Below are 19,357 nucleotides of genomic sequence, written 5' to 3'. Positions count from 1 at the left end.
GTTTTTCAAACTGGGTTCCAAAGAACTCTGGAATTTTTTTAGGGGGCAGCAGGAACAGCCGCAGAGGGCGAGAGAGGCCTTTAGTCACAGTGCCTCCACTTTTATTCATCTTCGGAGTTTCTGTGTCAGCTTTTGTTTGACGAGAGGGTCTTTTTGCTACTGCAGGGAAGTTCCCTCCACCGTACGGGTCAGGGAACAACTTGTTTAAGACCACTCAGGGAGTTTGAGGCAGAGTGAGTGAGAATAAAAAGCGAAGGTAAACCCACAGAAATGGTAACTAAGCATTTTGTGGTATATCCCTACAATGGAATATTATTCAGCCTTAAAATAAAAGGGGGTTCTGACACATGCTACCACGTGCATAAGCCTAGAGGACCCTATTCTAAGTGATATAAGCCAGTCGCAAAAAGACAAATACTGTTTGATTCTGTTTACATGAGGTCCCTAGCGTAGTCAGATTCAGAGATGAAAGTAGGATGCTGGTTGCCAGGGGCTAGAGCGGGGAATAAATGTGGAGTTAGTGTTTAATGGGTAGAGCTTCAGTTTTGCAAGATGAAAAAAGTTCTAGAGGCGAATGGTGGTGATGGTTGCACAACAGTATGAATGTGCTTACTGTCATGGAACTGTACCCTTAAAAATGGTTCAAATGGTCAATTTTATATTATGTATATTTTACCATGATAAATATAATTGGAAAAATAATATGAAAAAAAAAAAGAGAGAGAAACCTGCTGAAGCTGTGTCCTCACTGAGGAAACAAGATGACCCCAGGGAGGGTGGCTGGGACCCAGTGCAGGAAATAGACAGCAGCTATGACGGCCCAGTTCTGACAGCAGAAGACCAATGGCTCTTTACCTACAGGCTGGTGTTGGAGATGCATGGCCACTGTGTCCTGGCTAGAGGATTTCACAGAACAGATGGGCCACTCACAAAAAGAGAGTTGGCACATATGGCTGACTGGGCCTGAGTGGTGTCACCTGCAGAAGGCTTAGGGCACACCTGGAGAGAATCAGGTCCTTTCCTGGAGCAGTGTCTCAGGCCATCCTTAGGCTGCATGGTAGTAATTACATTGGGTTTGCTATACAGGGTTTGAAGGGCCTGAGCTCCGATGCTAAACAGCCTTGATGACTTGCTTCTTGAACTCTTTTTAGAGTTTTTCCTTCTTTCTCCTCAAGATTGAGGAGATTGCCATTTCTCCGTTTTCAGGGAAACTTATCTCTAACAGCTTTCTCTTTGTTTTCTAATTTGCCTTAGACTTGAATTTTACACAACAAACTCATTAGAATTGTATCTAAAATAAGTGTCAAGAGGTTCTGAGTTAGGACTTGAAGCACTTTCCTTTAAAGCAAGGAATCTATTTTCGCGTTTCAAGAGGTTTCACCCACTCCTTCCCTTTTGTTCTAGGATATGAGCGATATCTTGAGATTATGTATATATGTGTGTACATGTTTTTGTGTGTGTGTGTGTGTGTGTGTGTGTGTGTGCGTGCGCATGTAACTGTGTATGTGTGGTGTTCTAGCATGTTGGCCCCCAGGATCTCAGGCTCTTAAAGTTCTTTACAAACAGACAGATAGACACTCTCCAGTAAGTTCTTTTAAGGCAGGTAAAGGTCAGTCTGTCTATCCATGGATGGGTAAACCAAGTCTCGAAGTCTCCCAGAGGGGCCATGAAACCTGTGAGCTGTAATAGAACCCAGATCCTCAGATGGCGAGCTCTTCTGCTGGCTCCTTGCTCATTCCCAGGACAGAAGGACAGTGCTCTTTTGTCCTTGGGCAGGGAATAGCAGAGACCACAAAATGAGCTTGGACACTGACTCCAGGCCAAGCACCGCAGGCCTGGTGTCTTCCCATCACTGGCAGACCCTGGAGCCCACCTACCGCCCAAGGGACACAAACTGGGAGAACTAGGGCCCAGTAATGGAATCTCGGTGATTATAATAACATGCTGACAAAATGCTTTCTTGTGCACTGGCTCAGCTAGGGTGGGTGCTGAAAAGAGGGGTTGCTAAATAGCAGCAATATTACTTCTCCGAAGAGGAAATACAGATGGCCAATGGACATATGAAAAGATACTTAAAGGGCACTAAGCATCAGAGAATTGCAAATTAAAACCACAATGAGATATCACCTCACACTGGTCAGAATGGCTATCATAATAAATCAAAGAACGACTAGAACTGGCAAGGATGTGGAAAAAAGGGAACCCTCACACACTGTTGGTGGGATTGCAAATTGGTATAGCTGCTATGGAAAACAGTCTGGAGGTTACTCAAAAAATTAAAAATGGATCTACCTTTTGACCCAGCAACTGCACTTCCACGTATTTATCCAAAGAAAATCAAAACAATTCGTAAAGATCTATGCATCTCTATGTTCATGGCAGCACTATATACAATAGCCAAGATATGGAAGCAACTTAAACGCCCATCAATAGACGATTGGATAAAGAAGTTGTAGTTCATATATACAATGGAATATTACTACTGAGCCACAAAAAATTGAAATCCTATCATTTGCAATGATATGAATGAACTCAGAGGTTATTATGCTGAGTGAAATAAGACAGAGACAGATAAATACCATATGATTTCACTTATATGCAGAACTTAAGGAACAAAAAGAACAAACTAATCAAAAACAGACTCACAAATACGGAGGACAATCGAGTGACAGCCACAGGGGAGGGGATGGGGGGACTGGGATAAAGAGGTGAAGGGTTAAAGAAGTACCAATTAGTAGTTGATAGAGGGTCACAGGGATCGGGAGCACGGCATAGGGAATGCAGTTAGCATTAATGTAATGGCTGTGTGTAGAGCCAGAGGGAAGACAGAGTAATGAGGAGGGTCATTTTGTGAACTACATAAATGTCTAACCAATGTACTGTATACTTGAAACTAACACAAAAGAATATCAGCAATGTTAGACTGATGAGGAAACTGAGGCCCAGAGAAGTCACGTGGGTATGGAGGGAGGGGTCACTGTGGATCTTTAAAGAAGAGGGAGGCACACTTCACTGCATTCATGGGGTGCAGACAGCAGTGACGGTGGCCCGCATTACCTTCTGTAGGACACCTGCTCTGTGCCAGGCAGTGTGCTAAGCCCTTCACCCCAGTCATCACTGAGTCTTCACACTGGCCTTCAGTTTACAGAGGAGGAAACTGAGGCTCAGGGAGAAGTGGCTCACCCAGAGTCATAGCTGGTGAAGGGCTATCCTCTTTGTCAGACACCACCTTCCCCTATAGGAAACAAGGCCCTCACATCCTGGTCTCGAACACATTCGTAAAAAGTCCGCTCTGCCTGGGTGGCATGCTCCCCACCTTTCCAGCTCTAAGCAGGATGGAAAAAGACACAGGGGGCCAATTTCCACCCAAGATAATCAGACCCCAAATCACTTTCTAATCTAATCGCTTCCATCACAGCAGGGAGCTGGCAGCTCTGCACCGGGAAGGAGGGAGGAAGGAGGAAAAAGTCAGGGAGGTGGCCTCTGGCCACAACTCAGGGGACACCAGGTAAAGGCACAGCGTACCTCCTGTCCAGGCTTCACTGAGCCCTTGGTGGTCCTCCAGGCCCCAGCAGTATGTGGACCAGAGGGGTTGTGGGTCCGCTTCCCTCTGTGCCCTAGCCTCAGCTATGACCACTGTTCCCCAGCTCAGACACCCTCGGTCAGCACCTCTTGGGTCAGACCCCAATCTTCTGGCTCTTGACGACTGATTTCTGTCCTGTGGCCTCTGCCTGAGGAGTGTGTACAGTTCACTGGACCTTTGTGTCCAGCCCCCACCGATCCCCTTTGCTTACACAGTTACCACTGCCTGAATGCCCTTCTACCTCTCGTCCAAAACCTCCTCCTCAAGGCTCAGGATGAATGCCCCTCCTCTGAGGTGACCTTCTTGACCCCCACAAAGAGACTTCACCTCTTTCCTCTGAACTGACCCTGTGGTTTCCATTGGGGGTGCTTCCAGACCTGCTCCCCACCAGATTGTGAACCCCTTGAGGGCAGACTCTGAATGTGAGTCTCCTCTTGGCCTCCCACAGCAAAGCCTGGCTTATAGCTCAAATTCCAGCTCCTTTTTTACTGCTGTTTCCTTGTTTGTGTTTTCCACGGTGGGCATGTATTACATTTATCAAGGAGAACCCCACATCCCCAAGAAGCCATCTTGATGGCTTTACAAAGGTCAAATTCATCCCAGCCTTGCCTTCCTCTCTAATCTTCACAGAGCCATCCCTCTCCCCTCCCTACCAGGACCTCAGAGCTTGGCTGTCCTTCCTGCCAGAGGAAGAATCGAGTGGACCAGGTCATCCCCCTAGGCTGTCACACCTCAGTTCCAGGATTGCCTGCAGAGGGCAATGCTTAATCTCAACAGCCGTGGCTCTAATGGTAGAACCATAGGCACACAAGTCATAGCCTGGATAGCTAAATCTTTCAAAGGAAAACTTCAGGGTCTTTGGGCTGGGGGTAGAAGTCAGAACCCTTTGGGTGTGGGGATCCCCAGAAAGGCCTTGCACCTGGACCTCACTGTCTATGGTCTTTTGGGTATCATCCTATAGCCCCCCAACTCCTCTAAGCTCCCGCGAGCCCTTCAGAATACACAAGCATGGTTGGGGGCAGATAGAGAGGGCTCTGGGCTGAGGAGGAGGGGACTTGGGAACTAGTCTGGAGTCTGCTTCTGATTTGCTGTGTGACCTGAGGCCAGCCCTCTCTCTGGACTTTAGTTTTGTCCTCTGTAAAATGGGGAGGTCTGGCTTAGGTCTTATCACTAACGATGAAGTATGGGTCCCCTGGGTCCCCTGGAGACAAGGGCCACGCCTGGGTTGGGTAGGGCTGCCTCCATTATAAGGTTGAACCTCGAAAAGTTTGGATGGGACCAGCAGAAAGGCCTTTGTGGACAAACTGACCAAATGTGGAGCCTCCTGCCTGGGTCACACTCTTTGATTTGTCGGAGAGATATGGTGGAGTGCCAACTTTGTGCTGGGCTCTGGGATGTGAAGGGAAGGTCCCCTGTGGTCCCTGCCCTCCAGGAGATCACAGTGTAGTTGGGGTTCAGGGGAGCAGACAGACATACAGATTAACAACAGCACAAGACAACAGAGTCCCAAGGGCCCAGTGGATTGGCAGGGGGCACAGCCCAGGCAAAGGCGGGTAGATGAGACAGGGTGGCGGCAGTAGATCAGCTGGGTTGAAGCTCAGGGCTCATGATGGGAGCAGCAGGAGAGAAGCTGGATCGTGGAGCAGCCTGCATGGAGGGTTGTGGAGTTGGGTCTCTGCTTGGTATTCAATGAGGAGCCACTGAAAGTATTTTTTGGGGGAAGGAGGAGGAGACTTAATATTTATTGAGCATTCACTATGTGTCAAGTACTGTCTGAGCTGCTTTCTACACCTGGCTGTCACAGTTACTCTGTGAGGTAATCACCACCACCACCTCGGGCATTTCATAAACAGGGAAGCAGCCCTGAGAGGTCACCTCCGCATTCAGCCTGTGAGGGGAGCGCTAGGGTGGAGCGACGGTGAGGCTCCAGTCTCTGTTATTTCCACATTGCCAGGAAGGCTTATGGGCAGAGTCAGAAGGCAGGAAGTGAGATGGAGGCAGGAGAGTGGTGGGGGCGCTGTGTCAGCCATCCAGCTCCTGTCCATCTATGAGTTCAGGAGCTCAGGCCCAGGGAACACTGTGACTCCTGCCAACTGGATGGCCTATCCTGTCCCACCTGAATCTTGCCTTTGACCTGGCAGCAGAGGTGGGTGATAACTTGACATCAGGCTTGAAGCCCATCTCTGCCTCAGACTTGCTCTGAGCAGCAGGAAATGGCCCACACCTGGCCTGGTCCAGCTATTGGTGGTGAAGGGCTATCCTCTTTGTCAGACACCACCTTCCCCTATAGGAAACAAGGCCCTCACATCCTGGTCTCGAACACATTCGTAAAAAGTCTGCTCTGCCTGGGTGGCATGCTCCCCACCTTTCCAGCTCTAAGCAGGATGGAAAAAGACACAGGGGGCCAATTTCCACCCAAGATAATCAGACCCCAAATCACTTTCTAATCTAATCGCTTCCATCACAGCAGGGAGCTGGCAGCTCTGTACCGGGAAGGAGGGAGGAAGGAGGAAAAAGTCAGGGAGGTGGCCTCTGGCCACAACTCAGGGGACACCAGGTAAAGGCACAGCGTACCTCCTGTCCAGGCTTCACTGAGCCCTTGGTGGTCCTCCAGGCCCCAGCACTATGTGGACCAGAGGGGTTGTGGGTCCGCTTCCCTCTGTGCCCTAGCCTCAGCTATGACCACTGTTCCCCAGCTCAGACACCCTCAGTCAGCACCTCTTGGGTCAGACCCCAATCTTCTGGCTCTTGACGACTGATTTCTGTCCTGTGGCCTCTGCCTGGGGAGTGTGTACAGTTCACTGGACCTTTGTGTCCAGCCCCCACCGATCCCCTTTGCTTACGCAGTTACCACTGCCTGAATGACCTTCTACCTCTCGTCCAAAACCTCCTCCTCAAGGCTCAGGATGAATGCCCCTCCTCTGAGGTGACCTTCTTGACCCCCACAAAGAGACTTCACCTCTTTCCTCTGAACTGACCCTGTGGTTTCCATTGGGGGTGCTTCCAGACCTGCTCCCCACCAGATTGTGAACCCCTTGAGGGCAGACTCTGAATGTGAGTCTCCTCTTGGCCTCCCACAGCAAAGCCTGGCTTATAGCTCAAATTCCAGCTCCTTTTTTACTGCTGTTTCCTTGTTTGTGTTTTCCACGGTGGGCATGTATTACATTTATCAAGGAGAACCCCACATCCCCAAGAAGCCATCTTGATGGCTTTACAAAGGTCAAATTCATCCCAGCCTTGCCTTCCTCTCTAATCTTCACAGAGCCATCCCTCTCCCCTCCCTACCAGGACCTCAGAGCTTGGCTGTCCTTCCTGCCAGAGGAAGAATCGAGTGGACCAGGTCATCCCCCTAGGCTGTCACACCTCAGTTCCAGGATTGCCTGCAGAGGGCAATGCTTAATCTCAACAGCCGTGGCTCTAATGGTAGAACCATAGGCACACAAGTCATAGCCTGGATAGCTAAATCTTTCAAAGGAAAACTTCAGGGTCTTTGGGCTGGGGGTAGAAGTCAGAACCCTTTGGGTGTGGGGATCCCCAGAAAGGCCTTGCACCTGGACCTCACTGTCTATGGTCTTTTGGGTATCATCCTATAGCCCCCCAACTCCTCTAAGCTCCCGCGAGCCCTTCAGAATACACAAGCATGGTTGGGGGCAGATAGAGAGGGCTCTGGGCTGAGGAGGAGGGGACTTGGGAACTAGTCTGGAGTCTGCTTCTGATTTGCTGTGTGACCTGAGGCCAGCCCTCTCTCTGGACTTTAGTTTTGTCCTCTGTAAAATGGGGAGGTCTGGCTTAGGTCTTATCACTAACGATGAAGTATGGGTCCCCTGGGTCCCCTGGAGACAAGGGCCACGCCTGGGTTGGGTAGGGCTGCCTCCATTATAAGGTTGAACCTCGAAAAGTTTGGATGGGACCAGCAGAAAGGCCTTTGTGGACAAACTGACCAAATGTGGAGCCTCCTGCCTGGGTCACACTCTTTGATTTGTCGGAGAGATATGGTGGAGTGCCAACTTTGTGCTGGGCTCTGGGATGTGAAGGGAAGGTCCCCTGTGGTCCCTGCCCTCCAGGAGATCACAGTGTAGTTGGGGTTCAGGGGAGCAGACAGACATACAGATTAACAACAGCACAAGACAAGAGAGTCCCAAGGGCCCAGTGGATTGGCAGGGGGCACAGCCCAGGCAAAGGCGGGTAGATGAGACAGGGTGGCGGCAGTAGATCAGCTGGGTTGAAGCTCAGGGCTCATGATGGGAGCAGCAGGAGAGAAGCTGGATCGTGGAGCAGCCTGCATGGAGGGTTGTGGAGTTGGGTCTCTGCTTGGTATTCAATGAGGAGCCACTGAAAGTATTTTTTGGGGGAAGGAGGAGGAGACTTAATATTTATTGAGCATTCACTATGTGTCAAGTACTGTCTGAGCTGCTTTCTACACCTGGCTGTCACAGTTACTCTGTGAGGTAATCACCACCACCACCTCGGGCATTTCATAAACAGGGAAGCAGCCCTGAGAGGTCACCTCTGCATTCAGCCTGTGAGGGGAGCGCTAGGGTGGAGCGACGGTGAGGCTCCAGTCTCTGTTATTTCCACCTTGCCAGGAAGGCTTATGGGCAGAGTCAGAAGGCAGGAAGTGAGATGGAGGCAGGAGAGTGGTGGGGGCGCTGTGTCAGCCATCCAGCTCCTGTCCTTCTATGAGTTCAGGAGCTCAGGCCCAGGGAACACTGTGACTCCTGCCAACTGGATGGCCTATCCTGTCCCACCTGAATCTTGCCTTTGACCTGGCAGCAGAGGTGGGTGATAACTTGACATCAGGCTTGAAGCCCATCTCTGCCTCAGACTTGCTCTGAGCAGCAGGAAATGGCCCACACCTGGCCTGGTCCAGCTATTGGTTGTCTTGGGGCCAAAGGCTCATACAGTGGCAAATGGGGTGCACTGAGCCCCCACTTGCAGAGCTAGAGGGGCCTAGTTTTATAAAATGAGGCTTCTGAGCCCAGAAAGGGCAAATGGCTGATTGAGGCTGCACAGCACATGAGACACAGGTTAGGGCTTGAACCCAGTGCTCCTTGTTCTCCTGGTTTTGACTTCCCAGGTCTGTTTTTAGACAGGGAGAGGGGTGAGGTCGTACTTTCTAAAAGGTCTCTTTCTGGGGATAGAAATGTGAAGAAGCAATGGAGGCCATTTCTGGGAATCATTATCTGCCTCCAGGCATAAGCACCAAGCAAAGCCATACAATTCCCAGCCCAGCTGCAGTCCTCTCGTCATTATTGTTGTCAGTGCAGTTAATAACAGCAGTGATGCACACTCACAGAGCACTAGACAGTCGGCAAAGCATATCAGTGTCCACAAACCCGTCCCCCTCACGACAGCCCTGTGAGGTAGGTTTTGGTACAAGCTCAACCCCAAGCCCCTCCGCCCACCCGTGGCCTTTCAGGCTCAGAGAGGTTGAGTGATTGCCAAGGGTCACACAGTTGTGAGCAGCAGAGCCGGGACTTGAACCCATGCTCTCTCCACTACACCCCACTGCCTCTCACAGAGAAGAGGCAGGGTAGTGTAATGGAGAGAGCACGGGCTGAGTGGCAGACTGGGCCTTCCTGCAGTCATGGCGTCGTCCTAGACCCTCTAGAGGTGGCGGCAGTGCTGGCAGGTCCGGCTCACTTGGCGGGTGGGGTGGGCAGCAGGCCTAAGAGGGTCTGCTGATGTCCTGTGCAACCTATTGCTGTTAACGCTCTGGCTCCAGGGGTGATGGAGGAGGGTGGGAGTCCTGCAGGAGGCCAAGCCTGTGGGCCTGCTGGAGCCAGACCTTGCTGTTTTTGAGAACAGTCCCAACCCTGGTTCCCGGCTCGTCTCTTCCACAGCCCCATTGATGGCATCTAGTCATTGGTTTCCCAATGGAATTTACCATAAGATGCTTCAACACAGGCCATGCTGCTGGGTAATAAAAGTCATGGGGTCCTTGGAGGTGAGGTCATGCATGGGGGCTGTGGGGAGAGCACAGGGCTGGAGGCTGGAGGGCTGAGGGTCTCACTCTGGCCCTGCCCTTTGTGGGGCCTGACACTCCTGGTCTGGGCCTCAGTTTCCCCAGCTGTAAATCGAGACAAGACCAGGTTCTCTAAGGATCTGTTGATCTTCTGAAAAGCTTCAAAACCACGAGTCTGGGCATTTATTTCTCACAAGAGGGGATCACTGCTTCCATGGGACTCTCATGCAGATTCATGACCTAGGAGGTTTTAAAACCATTGGCCTTCCATGGAAGGTAAAGGAAGGCTGAGAACTACACTGTGTTCAAGGAGGCTGAAGGGGCAGGACATCTAAATGCCACAGAGTGTCCTGAACTGGGTCCCAGCTGGAGAATGCTTTGGGGACATCTAGCAAATGTAAATACGGACATTATGTTAGGTGACAGTACTGTGTCGATGTTGAGTTTCCTGAATTGATAGCTGTGCTGTGCTTACATGAGAATATCCTTTTCTTAGGGTATACACCTGAAGTATGAAGGGGTCCAGGGCCATCACGTGTGCATGACAAGAAAGAGAGAGGCTCCTGCGAGAGCGGATGGGGCAAAATGGTAACAACAGTTGAATCAGAGAGAAGGGCATGCAGGAATTCTTTGTACTATTCTTGCAACTTCTCCGAAAGTATGGAATTATCTTAAGATACAAAACTAAAACAAAAGAAATGAGCCCAGGTCAGAGTTTGTACTCCAGGGCCTACCCATATGTTGCTTGACCCACACAGGCTTTCAAAGAATAGAAATTTCTTGCCAACACTTAAACATTGGGAGGCTGTACATGAAAATCTGGAACGTTGGCTCCCCTTGCAAAGGACTCATTGCAGCTCCACCGGTGGCACATTTGTAGGCAGTAGAAGAAGGCAGCTGTGTTCTTGGTTTGGGGCCCACACTCTCGCTGCCCGGGACCGAGGACGTGTGAGCCTGGGATTCCTGAATGTTTCTACTCTGCTGAGTCTGAAGAACCTGACACAGGCCCCGGCCTGCCTGGCTGTCCTAGGGGAGGAGCTCTAGGCCTTTAGGTTTTTCTTTGTTCTCTGAGTGCTGGGGACATGTGAGTCTTTCTGAAAGCTGGTCTGCCCCCGTTTGTCAGATGGAAAGACTGAGATCCTATGAGTCAGAGGTGAGCTGATGAAGGACTGTCCCACTGCCTAGAATGCTCTTTTTTGTCATTTTTCTGGTTTTGGCTCAAATGCAATCTCCTCAGACATCTTCCCTGACCAACTAGGATTCCTATCCCTTTCGTCTGGGTCTCTATGTCATTACGACGGTGGATTGTCTTCGTTTGATTTATTATTATCTGAAATTACCTTACATGTTTGCTTACTTGTTTCTTTATTGTCTGTCTCTTGGATTCTAAGCTCTAGGAGGGCAGGGATCTTGTTTGTTTAATTAACTACGGGCACACAGTAGATGCTTAATAAATTCTAGTTGGATAAATTCTGGATAACTAAATGCCCCAGATCTGACTCTCATTCTTTTCTCTCGTTCTACCCAGCAGACCTGCTGATCTTCCTCTTTGTATTTCTAGGACGTCCCCACACTCCTTCAGACCTCTGTGCCTTTCACATGTTTGCCTCAGCTGGGAAGGCCCTCTTTCTACAACTGTTTGTTGGGCTTCTACCTACCCTTTAAAGCTCAGCTCAATTCCAGCCCCCTTTTCTGTTCCCTTCTTGGCTTTCTCACACCTTCCTCACTTTTCTACTGTGAAATTAGCAGTTTGCAGGTCTGCTGACTCCAGCGTATCTGGACTGGGGGTTCCTAAGGCTAGAGGTGGGTCCTGGTGCTCAGCCCAGGGCCAGGCCCAGAGTAGCAGATTGGAGGATATTTGCTGAGCACTGCTGTACAATAAGGGCTTTTGAGTGTTCCTGTTGTGGGGGGTATCACCTGGCTGGTGCCTCACCTCTGCAGGGTCTCCCCGCCTGCTCTCTTGCCCCTTGCAGCAGCTATAGTGAGATTTAAAAATCGTAAATGTGATCAGCTCATTGCTTAAAACCATTCCAGAGAATCCTCATCAACTCAGAAAATTTCCGAACTCCTGACCACAGCCTACATGGCCTGACATCTGGCCTCTCTGCCTCTCCATCTTGCTCACAATCCTCAAGGATGGTTCTGTCTTTGGGCCTTTGCAGCCGCTGTTCTTTCTGCCTGGTATACTTTTCCCCAGACAGTCACAAGGCCAGCTCCTGCTCATCATTCATACCTGAGCTCACGCATGGCTTCCCCTGACCTCCTGGCCACTTGCCTCCCATTGCCCTACTTTATTTTTGTCATATACTTATCATCTCCTAGAATTTTCCCATTGCTTCTCTCTCCTCACTATACCACAGGCTCCTCAGGGCTGGAGCCTCATCTGCCTCATTCTTCCCCAGGACCCAGTCCAGTGCCTGGCACACAGGAGGTGTTCAAAATGACTGTCACCTGACTGATTCTTTCTTATCCCTGATGAGAACAAACCTTAGAATTCAGAAAGCCAAGTCACTAGGAGATAAGTTCCATGAAGGCAGGGATTCTTCATTGATTTTATTCACTGCTATCCCCAGGGCCTAGAGCAGCACTGAGTGCATAGTAGGCTCAATGCATGTTCACTGGGGAAAGGAGAAGAAGTTCTCATTTGGGCCTGAGCTGGCCAGAGACCTGAAGCCAAGGATCAAAGTCTCTGAGGCCCTCCAGCCTCATGAAGGAGACATAGGCACCCCCTTCCACATGGGAGCAGGAATAGGCAATGGGAGTGAGCCCACTGACGGGCTGCAGCTCACCTGACAGCAGCATGGGGTCTTTGTCCACAGACTTGCGCACCTGGTCAGACTCCCCTGTCAAGGAGCTTTCATCAATCTTGAGGTCATTGCCCTGGATGAAGAGACCATCAGCAGGTAGGAGGTCACCTGGTGGGAGGAAGGGTAAGGGAGTCAGCAGGGTCTCAGGTGGCTGGAGAGGCTAAAATATTTCCTTAAAGATGTGATTACAAGGGAAGGCTCACCAATGGGGACTGGCTGTCTAGAGCTCCCAGGGTGCAGGAACCAAGATGGTGCCCGTTACAGGCCAATAGGCAGCCGAAGACTGGAGCCAAGGTGAATGGTACAAGGCCTGGAGGGCTGAGGTTGGGCCCAACAATGATCTTAGCTCAAATGGGCATGTTCTTTAGTTTATTAACTGCTTCTCTTGGTCTTGTGTGGATTTTGGGCTTTATTTTCTCAATGATTCATTCTCTGGTCTCGGCTATAATTGGGGAATTATTTTGGAAGAGACTAGTCCATCTTGGCTAGGTGGAGGAGACCCTAAGACTGGTACATTATCAGAGGAACGCAAGCTCCTGAGAGCTGAGTGAGGAGGGACACTCCAATCTTTCTCCTGTCTTTTGCCTTTACTTATCCAGGACATATCTCATCTAAATCCCTTTGGCATCAGCTTGCCTCCTCTCTTCATGGCATTATCATAGGCTCAGAATGGTCCTTCATCCACGTCCACTCCCCACAATACCTTCTCTAGCCCAACAACCATCCATCAACAGCTAAATCAGGGATGGGAAATGGATTTCAGCTCATAAGACCATTCTGAGTGTTAGTGGTCCTTGGAGTGTTGTGTTGAGAAGCCTTCTGAGGCTGTATCTAGGTTCTGAGCTGTGATTGATTATTAATGTCTATTATGGGTGAGGTTTTGAGAGTGGTGGCACATGTGCCATGTATTTGCTATTTTTTTTTAAGACGAGGCAACCCTTGGTTGACCTCACAGATTGCGAGGACCTTGTCAGCTTACAATCCCTTATTTTTAATTTTTTTACGCCTATAGCACCTGGCCTTCCTAGGTGGTCTCTCATCCGACTACTAACCAGGCTCAACCCTGCTTAGCTTCCGAGATCAGATGGGATCGGGCTTGTTCAGGGTAGCATGGCCGTAGATTGCTATTTCTGATATAAATGAATTCTGGAATCTTATCCTCTCCAGGAAATAGCCTTCAATTTCCAAAAGATCTCAGAAGATATCTTGGCTTGGGATCAGCTTTCAGGGACCCACTCCCTTCCCTGAGCCAGCCTCTCTGTGTCTGCTTGGCCTGTCCCACCTCTGCCTAGACTCCAGCTCTAACACCTGGCTCTGTAACTAGGACACTTACCATATTTAATTTGGGCGATATCTCCAACCACAATCTCAGCCACAGGGATCTGGACCACCTGGCTAGCCCGGACCACGGTGAACTTCTGCTCCTGCTCAATGCGGCTCTGCAGGCCCCGGAACTGCTTCTCTTTGCTCCAGTCATTGAAAGCCGTGACCAGGACCACACAGATGACTGAGAGGAGGATGGCTGCCCCCTCGATCCAGCCCGCCTCAGCCTCCCCTTCATCCTCTGCCCCGGCCTGGGCTGTTGCACATCCTGCAGAGAGAAGGAAGCAGGTGGGGTGGGGTTAGCTAGGCAGAAGGGGCCTCATGGGTCTGGATTTAAATCTCAGCTCTGTCAAGTAAAAAATGTTGCTAATTGGATGATTGCGATCATTTTATTCAGTGTGTCTGGGTGCCAAGCCCTGTGCAAAGTGCTTCACACACATCATCTTGGAGCACTTACTCTGCCCGTTTCAGATATGAAAATAGGCTTCTCAGAGAGCCCAACTGACTTGCCTAAGCTAAGAAGGGCAAGTGGAGAGCTAGGATGCCTGGCTTCAGAACCTATTAGCTACCTCGATTTTCTGCCTTTGTTTTAGCTGTGAGATCTTGGGTAAACAAATTCACCTCTCTGAACCTCAGTTTTCTCATGTATAAAATGAGAAGAATATTCTTTGTTTTGGAGACCTATCGTGAGGGTTCAAATTTAATGAAGCGAGGTCCATGGCATCTCTAGCACAGACCCGGTGAGCAGAGAGGCCTGGTTCATGAGAAAAGAGAAAAAGTGAGGCTGGAACTGAATGAGGTCAATCAATATTACACCTGCTTTTGGGTCTAAAATGAAGTTTTGTTGATGTCTTTTCCTTCCATTCTTCCAGTAATGATGAGGCAGATCTCTAGGCCGGGGGTCGGGAACCACAACCCTGGACCTGACCTCCGACGAGCTGGTCCTAGTCCCGCTGCTGCCCTTGCATGGCCCTAGGTAAGTCACTGCCCTCTATGAGCTGCAGCATCCTCATCTGCAAAGTGGGGGTCACTTGGACCACCTTTGGGGGTCAAGGAGAAGAAGGTGAAAGCTCTGGCCAGTGCGTAGCCACAGGAAGTTCTTTCTCGGCCTTTGTTGGATCAGCGCCTTGACTGCACCGTTAGGACACCAACACACTTAAGCTGAGCCGCTTGCCTGACCTCTCTGACCCCGCATCCCACACCTTCATCCAACTGAATGTTCCAGTCCGGGCCCTCAAATTGCTTGAGGCCTGCCAGGCCCACCATATGAAAAAAAAAAAAAAAAAAAAAAAGCCACCCTACACATTTGATTATAAAGGCCTCAGACTCAAAGGCAAGTCCTGCCCACATGGTGTCAAGGGCTAGGGCCTTTCAAAGCCCTTCCCCACACCTTGTCTCCTGATTTTCCATAAGGATCCAAGGAATGATCAGCATTACCCCTATTAAGATATGAGGAAACTGAGGCCCAGAGAGATGAGATGACACAGCGAAGGTGGGTGGTGCAGCCTTTTTTTCCACTGGGGAGTGGAGAATGGCCCTCTCCATAGAAAGTGACCATGAGCAGTGTCTGACCATCCGCTCCTGAAGAACTCAGAGTGGTCTCTTTCCACGGGTGCCAGGCAGTGGACTGGGCTATTTGTAATGCCTGTTATATGCCAAACATTCACTTTAATCCTCAAGCTTACTGGAGAAAGGGAAACAGTTCAGGGAGGGGCAGAGACTCACCTGGGGTTACACAGCAGATCTAGAGTTTGAATCTAGACCTGGACCTGGAATCTGACACTGGACCTGGCCTGCCCACTGTCCTGAGCCCAGCGCCCCTTGTCGCGTGCTGGTCTCATGTGGGAAAGTAGAAAAGTAGAAAGTAGACCTGTGGCTGATTGTCTGGAAGTCCAATTCAATCCCAAGGAAGAGAGAACAGCAGTTTTAAGAAACCCCGGCAAAGCATCTGGTAAGCGAGGGGTCAGAAGCAACACGACAAGATGGCCAAGTAGTACCAGGAAATGGTTTTTGGCTCCCAATTCCTGGGAGAGTCCAGGCTTGGGATGGTATAGAATGATTGCAGCCCAGCAGCATGTGTCACTGAAAAATTCAACATCACTGAACCAGCTGTTCGCTGAAGACTAGTTAACAACCATATCATTGCATGAGGTTCTCAAGGTCACTTCTGTTTTTCCCTTTGGGAATTTCAGACTTTTCCAACAATTTTAAACTGTTAACTTGACCAGCCTTTGGTGGTACTTATAATTGTGCTGATGATAACTGACAGCAGGCCAGCCCTGAGTTCAAATTGTAGCTATGCTAACTTAACAACTGTGTACCCATGAGCTAGCTACTGAACCACAGTACCTCAGTTTTCTCATCTGCAGAATGGGGGTAATGACAGGTACTCCCTCCTAGGCGGTTGAGAAGGAGAGCCTTCATGTAAAGCATGACTGCAGTGAGCACACATTATATGCTCAGTTAAAGCTGCTGCTTCCTGTAGCCCAGTGTTTGGCATGCATCATTGCGTTCAAGTCCCACAGCCAGCCTGAATGGAGCCTCAAGCCCCGTGTTATGGAAGGGATACAGCTGGAGACCACGTGATGACAGGAGGAGGGGAAGTAGAGTGCCCTTCTCCCACCATGAATGACACCAATAAAAACCCCCAAACTGGGAAACACAGGTGGACCTTGCTAAATGGAAACCTATTAAATGGAGATGCATCCTCTTGGACTTCGGGGGAGTGATTTGAAATACAGAGCCCAGTGCTTCGCTTTACAGGACTTCTCTTATCCCCTGCCCCTGCTACATACTCTGTACATGGGAAGGCCACTCTTGCCCTGTTGTGTGCTTCATCAACGGGCCTCCCATTAGTTACTGCAGCATTTAGGACACTTAGAAACAGCCCAGGGCAATGGAGAATCTTCAGGTTCTAGAACTAGAAAGACCTGGCTTCATATCCAGGCTCTGCTGTGTGACCGTGGGTAAGTAACTTAGCCTCTCTGAGCCTGTTTGGACAGGTGTAAAATTGGATAACCCCAGGGACTTTGTGAGGCCTGGACCTAGTAAGGGCCTGGCACATCGCCATCTCGATACATGATAAACACCGGTCTTTCTCTTTTCATGAGCTGCTCTCCTTGGACTGGCTTCTGGAAACCAAGGCATGGTGGTTAAGCAGGATTTGTTCCTTTGACTCCCAACCCTGCCTGCTGCCTTTGCTGATTTGATACCAAGGAACACTGTGGGCCCTTGAGAGCACTCTCTGCTAGCAAAAGCCTGTTAGCTTTTATCTCCTTCTTAAAACTCTTTGATAGGTACATGGTGCCTTGGGATGGCCAGAACGGTGGGGAACTCTGGGTTAGGTCTTTAGACACTGTGAGCTGCTGAATCCTGCGAACAACTCCTGCCATCCCTAGTGCAATTAGGCAGATGAGACCAGGAAGGGGAAAAAAGAGGGGAGTGGGCAGGCCTTGCTGAGCTCTCCTCTGGGCCCTTCTTGGACTGGGGCAGGGACAGGATCTAGAGATATGACCACAGGGTCTGGGGAACTTGTAGCTGCTTTCCCTGGACCTGGGGTTTTCTAGGGCATGGCTGCTTACTATCTGTGTGACCTTGGGGAATCGTGTGACCTCTCTGAGCTTCCCTGTGCTTGTTTACCAGTAAAATGGCAAGCTACCTCTTAGGTGGTTACCAGGGCCTACCATTGAATAAGGGCCCTCAAAATTGGTCAAGCCACAAATGTTTTCTAAGCACCTCCTATATGCCTGTCACTCTGCTAGCACTCTGGCACCAGGAGAGCTTTCATGGACAGGGAGTTGGGAGGACTGGGTGTGCTAGACCCAGCCCTTCCTCAGATGTGCTCTATGCGACCTTTGACAAATGTCTGGAGGTCTCTGAGCCATGAAAGCAAACAGGGGAAGGCTGTGGGTGCTGCAAGGCACTCTACAGCCCATTAGTCCATCACCAGAATCATTTTATATATAACTGATGAAGCCCATGTCTGACTTGGCAGGGGGGTGGTCCTGGCAAAACGGACAGTCCAGAGCTCAGAGCTCAGAGCTCAGGCCGGGCCTGGGTGTCGTGGGAGAAATTAGTATAGTTACAATGTGCAGGGACTTCACTCTGAGGCTGGAGAGTGCGCAGCTGTCCTCATCGACCCAGAGTGTGGTCTGAGCTACAGTCTCAGTTGGAGGCAGGGAGGGACAGTGGAAAGAACCAGAAGACTTGGGTTTCAAATCTGGCCTTATTGCCTATGAGCTGTGTGGCCTTAGGTAAGTCCTCCCCTCTGGGCCTCGGTTTACACCTCTCGAAGATGGAGGTGATTGCAGCCATCTCTTTGGAGGGTTGTGGGGAGGCTCCCCCGGCACACACTGGGAGCTCAGCACGTGTTCCTACCACACCCCTCCACCACCTGCCCTCTGGGTCCTAATAGTCCACTAAATTGGGTCGCATGAGGTCATTTACCTGACTGGCACTGCCTCAACCTTGTCCCTTTCTGAGGAAATGCAGCTGAGGGATAGGAAGGAGGGCTCAGAAGCCAGAACGCCTCAGTCTGAGTCATGGTTCTGCACGTCCTAGAGTGTGACTGAGCAAGTCATTTCCTATCTTAGAGCCTTGGTTTAAAATAGCACCTATCTACTGGCTTGTTGTGAGGATCAAGCGAACTTCTACCGTAAAAGCTCACAACTAGTGGTGGCTATAAAAATAGTAAGAACAATTATCACTGTTATTATGCTTTTGTGTTGCATCCTTAGCTCTGTTCAAGATTTATTCAAGTAGCCATGTATAACCTTCTACATTTTTTATACAACTTTTACAAAGAATGCTTCCCATTATGCATCTCGTAATGTTCTATGTGAAAGTTCATCCCAGAATTCATTGTCTGGGAACATGCTATGTTCCTAAAGAACTGTTTTTCCTTCTGTTGATAAATTGAGCTATGCAAATCATCCTGATTCCCTTTCTGCATTGGCTGCCAGGAAGCTCAAAGTCAAATTTATATCTCTATCACAGTAGCAAATATAGCTGGTTTATTTGCTTCCATTCCTTTTCTGTTTGGCTTCCTATTTGACCTCATCTTGTGTCTTTCATATATCTTTAAGCCCTCTTTGGACAGAGGTCATGAAGAAAAAAATCAACTTAGTAATATTGTGTATAAAATTGAGGCAGTTGGCTTAATAGACTTGGTTATCTTGTTTCTTGGGCAACTCTGGCTTGGGAGAGGGTGGCGGGGACAGGTGTGTTCAGGGAACCTCAGAGACCACCTCTTCATTTGGGGAAATTAGGCCCATAATGGTTATTCCTTACATGCTATTCCTTTTTTATTTGCTTTCCTGAAGCAGCAAACCTATTTATGTAGCACATTCATTAGGAAACATTAGGACATAATTAATAACAAAGACAAGTGTTTATAATATCCTACTAATGAAAAATCAGATTATAAAAATCTAATAACAGAACAATATATCTTATATGATCTGACATATTCTATAGTATGTGTGTGTGTATCTGTTTATCTATCATGTGATGTAGGTTTAAAAGACTTTGCCATCAGAAAGAAAAGCAGCCATCGAGTTGGTAAAGCCCTAGAGCCCTTAGAAGGCGCTCAGTTTCTAGCATGAAAGGTTAGGTCCAAGTTTTCTTTTAGGAGTCCTAAGTCCTGACTTTGAGAAGACTGGTTTTGCTCCAGAACCCTCC

The 19,357-nt window shown here is 49.4% G+C and overlaps 1 protein-coding gene and 1 pseudogene across 3 annotated transcripts in view; both read right to left on the bottom strand.

Annotated features, from left to right (window-relative positions):
* Window positions 1-19,357, bottom strand: part of ATP2B2 (ATPase plasma membrane Ca2+ transporting 2) — a 180,572-nt gene that overhangs the window by 72,450 nt on the left and 88,765 nt on the right. For all 3 annotated transcript variants that reach the window (XM_011370565.1, XM_011370563.1, XM_011370564.1), the window contains 2 exons: window positions 13,689-13,946; window positions 12,338-12,463 (listed from right to left, as the gene is read on the bottom strand). In XM_011370565.1, coding sequence (XP_011368867.1) covers window positions 12,338-12,463; window positions 13,689-13,946 — 384 coding nt within the window. The remainder of the gene's footprint in view (window positions 1-12,337; window positions 12,464-13,688; window positions 13,947-19,357) is intronic.
* Window positions 13,359-13,477, bottom strand: LOC111745995 (annotated as a pseudogene).

The sequence above is a fragment of the Pteropus vampyrus genome, unplaced genomic scaffold, assembly GCF_000151845.1.
Source record: "Pteropus vampyrus isolate Shadow unplaced genomic scaffold, Pvam_2.0 Scaffold171, whole genome shotgun sequence".
Lineage (NCBI taxonomy): Eukaryota > Metazoa > Chordata > Mammalia > Chiroptera > Pteropodidae > Pteropus > Pteropus vampyrus.
This window is presented reverse-complemented; position numbering and strand designations above follow the sequence as displayed.